Raw genomic sequence first — 12,301 nt, 5'->3', positions numbered from 1 at the left:
GCTACGCCCTTCCCTCTGACAAGTGGCAAATTTTTAAAGATTACTTGTAATGTGGAATCTGAAACCCTATCGATAAATTGTCATATTCTGTTACATTATAATCTACTGTCTCACCTTGTACTTTGAATGGATCATTTATCTATGCATTATTTTGTAACTTTATGCACTGGTCATTTGAAAAATACTGGTTCAGTAAGTAAAACAGGTTTTCCAAATATTGGCGCATTTCATTATACAACATCAAAACATCACACTTGTTAATATCATCAATAATCTCACTGGGAAAGTCTTTAAAGACTGTGAAGCTATCAGACTCACTGTGGTGGATGTAAGTTCCCCAAATGTCTGTTTTTTGACTAGAAGTTCAAATTTTATTACTGGCAAGAGATACTGTCCTCTAAACTGGAATTTGACACAACATTGTAAAATGACTACAACTCAATAAAAAAGTTAAAAAAATAAAATAAAATAAAAATTTTTAAAAAAAGCAAAATGCAAAATATCTAGAAAATAAATATAGATCATGGGAGGAACAAAAAAAAAAAAAAAAAAAAGAGATACTGTCAACTCTTTTCCTTGAAGTGAGAGGCTTACTTTGCTCATTTCCAAGAAAATACCTGCCAAATACCCAAATCGGAGTAAATAGTGTCAATTATCTTTCAAGTAAAATCAATGATTCATTAACAAAACAGCTAGTTCAACATCCAATTCACAAAATCACACAAATGCTCCTTCTTGAAGCAACCACTGTACTTCAGTACACAGTGTGTTTTGTGCATACTTTACATTTCATCACACAGAATCTTAAAAAGATGTGTACTCAAGATCACAATTTAAAAAAAAAAAAAACTGTGTTTCCTGCATTGCCAAGGATATCCTTAAGTAAAACTAGTACTTTTTTTTTAATCTGAAGGGTGTGTGGCAGTGAAGAATACTACAGTACAGTTAGGTACCACTGCCTTGAATTATGCTAACATTTACATATTATTTCTTTTGCTGCATCTGTTAAAACACACACAAAAAAAGACAAGGCAAGTAGTATTTTAGTATTATCATGAAAATAGCTTTAACCTCATGGAATCTCAAGAGCCTTGGTTACTCAGGTGCCCACAGACCACAAAGCCACTAATACAGAACATTACCCAGAACACCAGAAGGTCCACTCATAAACTCCCAATCATCATTCACCAGTCAGTCATTATCCATCCACAGGTAACCACTACACAGACGCCTATTATTGGTTTTCCTATTTTTAAACTAAGTATAAATAGAATCATACAATGTATATATTTTCTGTTCTTTTGCAGTAAATTTAGCTAAAGGATTACACAAAGCTTTGTTTTCTACTACATTAATATTGGCTCTTAATCTTTACTACGTCATCCCATTTTTAAAAATTTATTCTTTTTCATCCAATTGAAAATTTTGTTTTATCACATATTTATGTCTCAGATTCATCTGAAATTGATTTTTGTGAATGGAAAATCTGATTTTTCTATTGATTCACACCATTTGTTGCAGACATCATTGAACTCTATTCCTTAAGTTTGTTTATTCTTATGCCAATACCACATTTTCAGTTATTCTAGGTTTATTCTTGTTACTTGGAAGTATAAATCCTCTAGCTTTTCTATTTTTCTTCAACTACTTTTTACCATTTGAGGTCTCATTTACATTTTTAAAATCAGCTAGTCATTTCCTACTATCTCACCTCCCCACAAAAAAGAATTGTGGAATTTTGATTGGGATATTAAATCTGTAAATCAACTTAGGAAAAACTGACTTCTTTACAATAATCTTTCTCTATGAAAATTATATATCTACTTATTTATATTCCCTTTATTCTCTCTCAGTAATTTTTTATACTTTTATGTGTAGAGTTCACTTTTTATTTAATCCTAGCAATAAGCATGCCTTGGAGATATTATGGGTTTGGTTCCAGACCACCACAATAAAGCAAGCATAGAAATAAGGGGAGTCACAATAATTTTATTTCCCAGTACATATAAAAGTTACACTTACACTATACTGCAGTCTATTAAGTGTGCTATAGCATTATATCTAAGAAAACAATGTACATACTTCAATTTTAAAATACTTTATTGCTAAAAAATGCTAACCATCATCTGACAACACAGGGTTGCTACAAACCTTCAATTTGTAAAAAGTGCATTATCTGGGTAGCACAATACAGTGAAACACAATAAAACAAGGTATTTCTATATTTGATGTTTTTGAATGCTAACCTAAGGTTTATCTCTTAAATTTTGTTTTCTGTCTGGTATGGCTAGTACACAAAAAAAACAACTAACTTCTAAAACCCAACACTGATCTACTATTGAGACCTTGGTAAATTCACCTATTAACCCTAAGAGTTTATCTGTAGATTCTTTTGAATTTTCCATATAAATAATAATGTCATCTGTGAATGACAGCTTTACTTCTGCTTCTCCAAACTAAACTATTTCTGTTTTCATAACTTTCATTTCTCCTCTCCCTGCCTGAACACTACTGTCATACATTTTACTTCTGTATGTTATAAACCCACAATGCATTTTTCTTTTTTTTGCTTTGAACAGTTATCTTTAAAACAGATTTAAACTTTTTTAAAAAGCTATATATTTACCCACATAGCTATCATTTCTGGTGTCCTTAATCCCTTTGTGTAGATCCCGATTTCCATCAGGAACTTCAATTACACATATATTAGGTTGCTTAAAGTTGTCCCCACAGCTCACTAATGCTCTTACTTTCTTACAGTCTTTGTGCGTTTTACTTTGGATAGCTTTCATGCTATATATTCAAGGTCACTAATCTTTTTCCCTCTTACTTACCTAATCTGCTGTTAATCCCATCCAGTTTATTTTTCAACTCAAAACATTACAATTTTTATCCCCAAGGAGTTTGATTTGGATTTTTTTTTAATATCTTCCATGTGTCTATACACATGTTCAACCTGAACTTCCATAAAATAGTTACAATAACTGTCCTCTCCCCACCCTCACTTTACTGAGATATAATCGACATATAAAACTGTGTAAGTTTAAGGTACACAATGTGTTCGTCTGACACATTTACGTTTACAAAATCATTACCATCATAGCACTAGCTAACACCTCCATCATGTCACATAATTATCATTTCTTTCTGTGGTGAGAACATTTAAAATCTACTCTCTTAGCAACTTTCCTGTATATAATACAGGGTTGCAAAATCATGTATGTAACTAGTATACATCAGATTCCCCAAACTTAATCATCTTTTGACTGAAAATTCCCTTGGACCAACATCTCCCCATTTCCCCCACCCACTAGGCCCTCAAGAACCATCATTCTATTCTGTATCTGTGAGTCTGGCTAAGATTCAACATATAAACCACTATATATAAAAGTAGATAAAAAACAAATTTCTTCTGTATAGCACAGGGAACTATATTCAATATCTGGTAATAACCTTTAATGAAAAAGAATATGAATATATGCATGACTGAGACATTATGCTGTACACCAGAAACTGACACACTCACTGTAACTGACTATACTTCAATTAAAAAAACAAATTCAACATGTAAATGGTATCATACAGTATTTGTCTTTCTCTGCCTGACTTACTTCACTTAGTATAATGCCCTTAAGGTACATCCAATTTTGTCACAAATGGCAGGATTTCTTTCTCATGGCTGAACAATATTTCACTGTGTATATATATACCACATCTTCTTTACCCATTCATCTGTTGATGGTTCCTCTCACACTTAGGTTGTTTCCATATATTGGCTCATGACAACTGTTCTAAATGTCCTTTTCTACTAGTCCTGCAGCGTTGTCATTTCTGGGTCAGTCTGACTGACTGACTTTCTCCCCATTATAGGTTGTTTTTTTTTTTTTACTACATCTTCAATTGCTCGGTAATTTTTTACTGGATACCAGACTATTGTGAATTCACATTATTAAGAGCTAGATTTTTACATTCCTGTTTGTGAGCTTTATTCTGGGACACAGTTAAATTATTTGACAACAAGAATGAAGTACTGATACATGCCATAACTTGGATGAAGCTTGAAAATGTGTTCAGTGGAAGAAGTCGGACATAAAAGGTCATATATTATGTGATTCCATTCACACGAAATGTCCAGAATAGATAAATTCAGAGAGTTAGAACATGAATTAATGATTACCAGAGGATAGATGAATACTAATGAGTATGGAATTTTCTTTTTGGGGTAATGAAAATGTTCTGGAATTAGATGGTGGTTAATGGTTGCACAATCTTTTGAATATACCAAAAGCCACTAAATTTTTAAACTTTAAAGAGGTGAATTTTATAGTCTCTGAACTGTATGTGAAAAAAATTTAAACTGAATTTTTAAAATCTTATTACTAAGCTTTTGAACAGCAAAGGAAATCATAAACAAAACAAAAAGATAACCTATGGGTTGGGAGAAAATATTTGCAAATGACACGACTAACAAGGGTTTAATTTCCAGAATATACAAACAGCTCATACAACTCAAAAAATAAATAAATAAATAAATAAATAAATGGGGAGAAGATCTAAATACAGATGGCCGAAAGGCACATAAAAAGATGCTCAATATCACTAATTATCAGAGAAATGTAAATCAAAACTACAATGAAGTATCACCTCACACTGGTCAGAATGGCTATCATTAGAAGTCCACAAACAATAAATGCTGGAGAGAATGTGGAGAAGTGGGAACCCTCCTACTCTGTTGGTGGAAATGTAATTTTATGAAGCCACTATGAAAAACATTATGGAGATTCCTTTAAAAACTGAAAAAAGAGTTACCATATGATACAGCAATCCCACTCCTGGGCATATATTCAGAGAAAACTAATTCAAAAAGATACATGCACTCCAATGTTCATAGCAGCACTATTTACAATACCCAAGACATGGAAGCAACCTAAATGTCCATCAACAGATGACTGGATAAAGAAGATGTGGTATATATACACATAATGGAATACTACTAAGCCATAAAAAAGAATGACATGCCATTTGCAGCAACATGGATGGATCTAGAGATTATCATACTAAGTGAAATAAGTCAAAGGCAAATATCATATATCACTTATATATGGAATCTAAAAAGTGACACAAATAAACTTATTTACAAAACAGAAACAGACTCACAGACATAGAAAACAAACTTATGGTTACCAAAGGGGAAAGGGGGGCGGGGTGTTGGAGGAGGGATAAATTAGGAGTTTGAGATTAGCAGATACAAACTACAATATATAAAACAGATAAACAACAAAGTCCTACTGTATAGCACAAGGAACTATATTCAGTATCTTGTAATAATCTATAACAAAAAAGAATACGAAAAAGAATATATATACATATGTATAACTAAATCACTATGCTGTACCAGAAACACAACATTGTAAATGAACTGTACCTCAATAAAAGTTTCATTATGTTATACCCATACAATGGAATATTATTTGGCAATAAAAGGAAGGGATGAACTACTGACACATTCTCTAGCATTGATAAACCCTGAAAGATTTACAGCAAGTGAAAGAAGTCAGTGACAAAAGGAAACATATTATACAACTTCATCCATATGAAAAGTCCAGATTAGACAAATTTACAGAAACAGAAAGTAGACTAGGAGTTGCCAGGGCCTGGGGAGAGGGTAGAATGTTAATCGTGATGACTGCTAATGAGTATGGGTTTTTGTTGGAGTAGTGATTAAATATTCTAAAACTGACTGTGATCACGGTTGCACAACTCTGTGAACATACTAATATTAAATTACACATTTTCAATGAGTGAACTTTATAGTATGTGAATTATATCTTAATAAATCTATCTAAAAAAGAAAAAAAATCTTATTACTTGAAAATAGTTTGATCCTTTGGGGTTTTCCTTTTAAGGTGCATCGGTTGAACCAGATCAGCATTTAAGACTAGGGCCAATTTTGTCCCACTACTGAGGCAAAAGCCTGAGTATTTTCACTAATGGCCTGTGAATTAGGAAGTATCTCACTCTGGTGGGAACAGTTACTATGCCTGGCCCTATGAGTCTCAGTGACTGTCCATACCAGTATTTTCAGGTGTTTCTTTCCCCAGTCTCAACAGCTTCCTTACTTACGGCACTGACAAGTACCTGTTGAAGACTCAAGGGAACCTTCTGTATAACTGGAATTCTTTCTCTGTGCAGCGTTCTCTTTTTTGAAATGCTGTCCTGTGAGCTCTAGTCACCTTGGATCCCATGATCTCTTAGCTCAACATCCTCAACTCAAGGAAATATATCTCTGTGCCCTGGAAACTGTCTCCAAGTAGTAAGCTAAGAGAACTGTAGGGCTCACTTTGTTCACCATTTCTCAGGGATAACTGTTTGGCCCAATCTCTTAAAAAAGCATTGTTTCATATACTTTGTCTATTTTATTTTAGGTAGCATATTAAATCTTGACTCTTATTCCACCTTGGATGGAAAGAGAAATAAAATTATCAGCTTTATTAATCTTTTACAAAGAACCAAATTTTTGTTTGTTGACTTTCACTACTGTACACGTGTCTTCTATTTCACTGACTTCTCTTATTTTATTACTTCCTTCTTCAGATTTATTTTGCTCTTCTTTTTCCAGATGCTTAAATTAATATTCAACCTTTATTCTATTCTAGTACATGCTTTTAAGGCTAATACCTTAACTGTATTCCATTGGCTTTATTTCATATTTCTGTTTTTCGTCAATTCAAATTATTTTCTAATTTCTATTATAACTCTTCCTTGATCCTGGGTTCTTTATAACTATATTGCTTAATTGGCAAACTTTGGGGAATTTTCTCATTACCTCTTTACTATTATTTCTAACTTTAATTCCACTGCATTTGAAAATACATTGTACAACGTTGGTTTCCAGAATTTGATGAGAATTACTTTATAGTCTAACACAAATCAGTATCACATAATTCTCAGGGTAGGTCCCAGTAATCTGGGTTTTAACAGGCCCTTCTAGTTATTCTTAAATAAGCTGAAGTATTAACAATCACTGCCCTAGATTTTACCACATGCCCTTGACTTAGTACTTTTACCACTTCCCATACAATGCAAAGACATTAAACGGAATATATTTCCTCTTGTCTTACACTAGTATGGTCATGTATTTTAACTTCCACAGTATTTTAGACTCCAAAGCATTGTGTAATAATAGCACTGCTATTGCTTTAGTCACTCAATACATATTTTTATTTATTGACATACATAATCTTTTGGTGTTCTTCATCCTTTCCTGTACAGGATAATTTTCTTTCTTAAATTAACCCCCTTTAATTCTTTTAATACTGGTATACTAGTAACATTCTCTCAGATTGTTTTTGTAAAATCCTATTTACTTAATCTTTTTTCATATAAATCCTAATTTTAGAATTCTGGATTGGCAGGTATTTTCTTTCCACACCATAAAAATTTCATTCTAGTGATGTCTGGTTTTTATCATTTCTATTCAGAAGTGAGTGCATTCCTTTGAAGTTGTCTTTTTCCCTATCTTCCAGTTCACTGATTCTCTCTTCTGATATGTCTAATCTACTGTTAAGCCCATCTACTGAATTCCTACTTTCAGTTATTACATTTTTCAGTTCTCTTGGTTCTTCCATACAGATTCCAACTCTGATAAATTTTCTATAATTCATCTATTTTCTTTAACATATTAGTCACAGTTACTTAAAAATCAGTATCTAGATCAGTTGTGGATATGTTTATACTACGTCTTTTCCTCTCCCCAAACTTGGTATTTATTTATTTGGTTCTGTTTCTTGGAATGTCTGAACATTTTGACTAAAAGTGGGACCTTACTTATAAAAACTTGCAAAAGCTCAGGATAGGTTATTTTCCAGAAATGATTTAGTTTTCTTTTGCCAAGTATAAGAATATTAGCATACCACCCTAATAACAATTTGAAACTGGTATATTTTGATTTGCTCTTACTCATAAGTCTAAAGTATCAATTTGAAAACCTGGGGTATTTACCATGACTCCCTCCTCCTCGAAGAACTACAATTTTTGCCCCACCCTCATCCCCCGTGAAACTACTGAATTCTGGCTACGAAAAAATCTAACTGATTTGTCTATATTTGAGCCCAAGTACACATAGGTTAGGAGTTAGCAAATGCCTGAAGTGGATATCACTTGCAAAAAACTGAGCACACTTCTGAGATTCATCAGGATCTTGTTCCTCAAGCCCTGGCTGTTCGGTAGCCTCAAACTCCAGTTTTTACCTCCCAAGCTTAATGACTGCTCTAGGTTGCAGCTTTCTGCTCAGCCTCTATACCATGCACTGAAAGCTAGGAAACATCTCGAGGCAAAATTTGTAGAGTTTATCTCATTGTGGTTCCCTTTTTTCTGGGATCTTCACCCCTGAAGTCCTGCTTATCTTTTATCCTATGCCTCTCTTCTCTTTTATTGGTGGGTAGGGGTCGGGGAGTAACTTTATACAGATGGGAAGAAGGGTTAATCTGATACTAGCTATTTTATCATACCTGGAAGCAGAAAACCAAAAACTCCAGCTCCTTTATTTAGTCATGAAGTCCCAGCATTACCATTTCTTAATCATTTCCTAATAGCTACAACCATCTATTTTTAGGCCTCAGTACTTTCTACCTGGACTACTGCAAAGAGCAGTATTGGATACTTCTGATTCCAACCCATCAGTTACACCAGGAATTCTCAAGCCTAGTTGGGTACCATTAGAGATGGTTTTTAAAAGTACAGATTTCTGGGCCCTACCCACAAGGATACAGTAACTGATTTGGTAGGCCTGCAGAGGAATCTGGGAATTACTACCACCACCAAACACACATACACTAACAGCCCCACCAATCCCCTAGGTGATTCTCATGGAATCATACCACAGATCAATATTTGGGAAAAACTATTACTCTAGCTTGTTTCCCATCTAAATAGGAAATCTGATTAGTCACTATGATTATAATCTGTCTTCTGTTTATTCATTACCTTTCTACAAATGAAAAGATCCTATATATACTATATTAGCACAATTGAGTATGTATATGTGTTTGTGTTTATGTGTGTATACAAGATAATAGAGGAATGAGAGAGAGATAAAGCATGAGCAAGTAAAAGTAAGGGAAAGGGGGGGAAGGGTAAAAGCAACACAGGCAGTCTGAGTACAAGTGTGAGAGATTTACGGCTTCAAGGTGCTCATCATGGTCTTGTAAGGTAGGAAACAGATTCATAATACTGAGTTACTTCATGAACCTCCCAGTGCCTTTTTAAAAGGGGTTTTGAGATATGAGATTAAGAAATTACCTGGTAAAGAAGAGATTATTTGTATCCCCTTAGGTATTCAATGAGTTGGCACAAAGTTTTGACCCTTGTTGCTTCAAAAAAAAAAAAAAACATTTGTAGCAGACTACCACATACTATTTCTGGGGTATGTACCTAGACTTGAATATCATGAAACAGGTTGACCATCATTCCAACGCTTTATTGAATAAGAATCTTCCAACTTTTCCAGAGAACTCTTTATTTTCTTCTAACTTGTGTAAAACTCAAAGCACTGTGGATTTACCTTTCAAGCTGCCATGTACAGTTTGGCCAAATTTACACCATCTTTAAACTCAACCACATAGAAATCTATTGTTAATATAAAAGCAAATTAAATGTATTAGTCAATGACATTTCAAAAGTGTTCAAAAAAAATGGAATTACTTTGTTAGTCACAGTGTTGATTGCCAGAGTTGGAGAGGCACTTCCAGAAATAATACACTCCATTCCCAAAGAATCTGAATCTATGCTATATGGAGTTGAGGCCTAAAATACAAGAACAAAATAAATAATTAGCTCATAAAACCAGCAACTTTAACACAATTTGAAGTTATTTAATCAAGTTCTCCAACATCCAGTTTTGTGCTTTGCTTCTGAAAATGAACTTAAATTGTTACTGAAATCTCTTCTATATTTTAATGTGCTACTGACCTGATGATGATTACAAACTCCACTGGTATGGCTACTCCTTACCAACTCTTTTTAGCGGTTGTGGGATAGATTTACAAAAATTAGAAATAAATGTCTGTAGTAGAGACTGCTAGTGGTCCCCTAATATCCACTCTCCACTCTTCTCCCTTTAGTAATAGATCTCTATAGTCATCAACTCATGGCTGCCCAGCTTAAGATCACCTTTTCCAGCCTCATTTGCAGCCAGTTGTGGCCATGTGACTAAGGTGTGATAAATGGAATGTGAACAACACATGCAACTTCTGGGTCATGTCTTTGAAAGGAACTAGCTTGCCCTCCATTCTCTCTCCCTCTTATTGCAGGCTGGGACACAGATGTGGTGGTGGTGATCTTGCTTAACCAGAAAGCTGAGGGTTAATATCTGGGGAAAACTGGAAAGATAAGATTAGAAAGAAACATCTGAGTGACTGTGGAATAGAGCTGGTTATCCATCAGATCCACCTATCAGCTTGGAGTTTTACCTAAGAGAAATAAATCTCTCTGGTTTAAGTCTCTCAAGTGTAGTTTTATTTTTCTTCCTTTGTCTATTAATGCAACTGAACAATATCCTGAATAACACAACTTCATATATATCATTTATAGAGCTAACATGAGTGTCAAAAATCAATATAGGTTTTCTACATTTAGAATTCTTGAATACAGATTGTGACAATTCCTTTCTCTCTCTCAAGAGAAAGAGTGATTTCACTGAAATGCATTTCTGGTATTAATTTCTTTATCATTTAATCCCTCAGCATGAATTTCTTTCATCAGATAATCCACAAGGGTAGGGAACAGGCATCTTGAAAAAAGCAAGACAAGGGTCACTCCTGGAAGATACAATCTAGCACTTACATGCTGGATACACATTGAGAGTGATATGAAAATGGAAAAGGTCTTCAGAAATACAAATGGAAGAACTACAAAGACAACACTGTATGCCCCAGCTATGGTGCCAGCCAACTTAGCTACACCTAAATTAACAAAGATTAATTTAGAGAGCTTCAAATCTCATGTTCCTCTAACTCAACTCGGTCATCTCAATCCAGACTACTGGTTCATTATTTAATTCTCACTACTCTCCACTAGTAAGAAGAGGCAAGCCTGTGCTATGTGATTTCATTCAAATTATTCAAATTTTACGCTCTTTTTCTCACCTATAAAATGATTATGTCACTTCCTTTAGAAGTTTGTTAAGAGTATTGAGATAATTTATGTAAAGCACTTAGCACAGTACCTGAAATGCACAGTAAGTGCTAGCTGCTATGATGACTATTAAAATATATCTACTACTGATGCTAAGGATCTGCTGATAGGAATATTCAACAGTGATTAATGGAAAAGGGGACAACTTTGGTTTGAGGCACTGTAGTCCCACAAGGCTAGATTCATAGCTTTAGATACTATAAATTAGAGAGTAAATTTTAAAGAATCTTTTAATTAGATATTCTTCATGGATACTTAAATCCGGTTCAATCAAGAGAATAAAGGACATTCTCATTACATGCTTTGATATGCTCAATAGTATAGTACATATTTTTATTTGTAGGTACACTGATTCTATGTTATTAACAGACAGTAGCCTGATTAGTAAAGCTAATTTAATTTGGGATCTAGGTATCCCAAAATGTATTTGGGTAACTATTACTATTGCAGCCAAAATCCAAATTGTGGACAAATAAAAGTATCAATGGATCTAATCTAGGTGGAACTAGTCAGCTTGTGAAAGATCCTTTCTGGAGGTTTCTCATACCTCCCTTGTCAAAATCCTACCCAATCAAGTTCCACTTCCAGAATGGTAGTGAATGTCCAGGATATAAACCAAAATTACATGACACACAAGTAACAGGAAAATGAAAATCATTTGCAAGAGAAAAGACAATCTACAGAAGCCCCACCACAAGAAGACTAAGATGTTGGAATTATGAGAGAGGATTTTAAAGTAGCTATTATAATTAGGCTCAATGAGATAAAGGGGAAAAATCTGAATTAAAAAATAATGGAAATCTCAGTGGAGAAATAAAAAATATCAAAACAGAACAAAAATTTACAAATGAAAAGTATCTGAATTTTAGAAGCCAATGGATGGGATTAATAGCTGAATGGAGATCAAACAGGAAAGAATCAGTGAACTCTAAGGTAGATCAACAGAAATTACCCAATCTAAAAAATAAAAAGAAAAATGATTTAAAAAAAAAAAACAAGGAAAAAACCAGCTTCAGAAAGCTATGGGATAATCTCAAAAGGTCTAACATATATAATTATAGTTCCAGAAAGACTGAAAAGAAAGAAAATGGTAGAAAAAATATGGAAG

At 33.8% G+C, this 12,301-nt stretch overlaps 1 protein-coding gene across 2 annotated transcripts in view; it reads right to left on the bottom strand.

Moving 5' to 3' along the window:
* Positions 1–12,301, bottom strand: part of FOXJ3 (forkhead box J3) — a 120,206-nt gene that overhangs the window by 22,394 nt on the left and 85,511 nt on the right. Inside the window, exon 6 of one of the 2 annotated variants that reach the window (XM_031464925.2) lies at positions 9,703–9,804. The exons of the other annotated variant lie outside the window; for it this stretch is intronic. Coding sequence (XP_031320785.1) covers positions 9,703–9,804 — 102 coding nt within the window. The remainder of the gene's footprint in view (positions 1–9,702; positions 9,805–12,301) is intronic. 2 annotated transcript variants of the gene reach the window in all.

Source organism: Camelus dromedarius, chromosome 14 (assembly GCF_036321535.1).
Source record: "Camelus dromedarius isolate mCamDro1 chromosome 14, mCamDro1.pat, whole genome shotgun sequence".
Taxonomy (NCBI): Eukaryota; Metazoa; Chordata; class Mammalia; order Artiodactyla; family Camelidae; genus Camelus; species Camelus dromedarius.
This window is presented reverse-complemented; position numbering and strand designations above follow the sequence as displayed.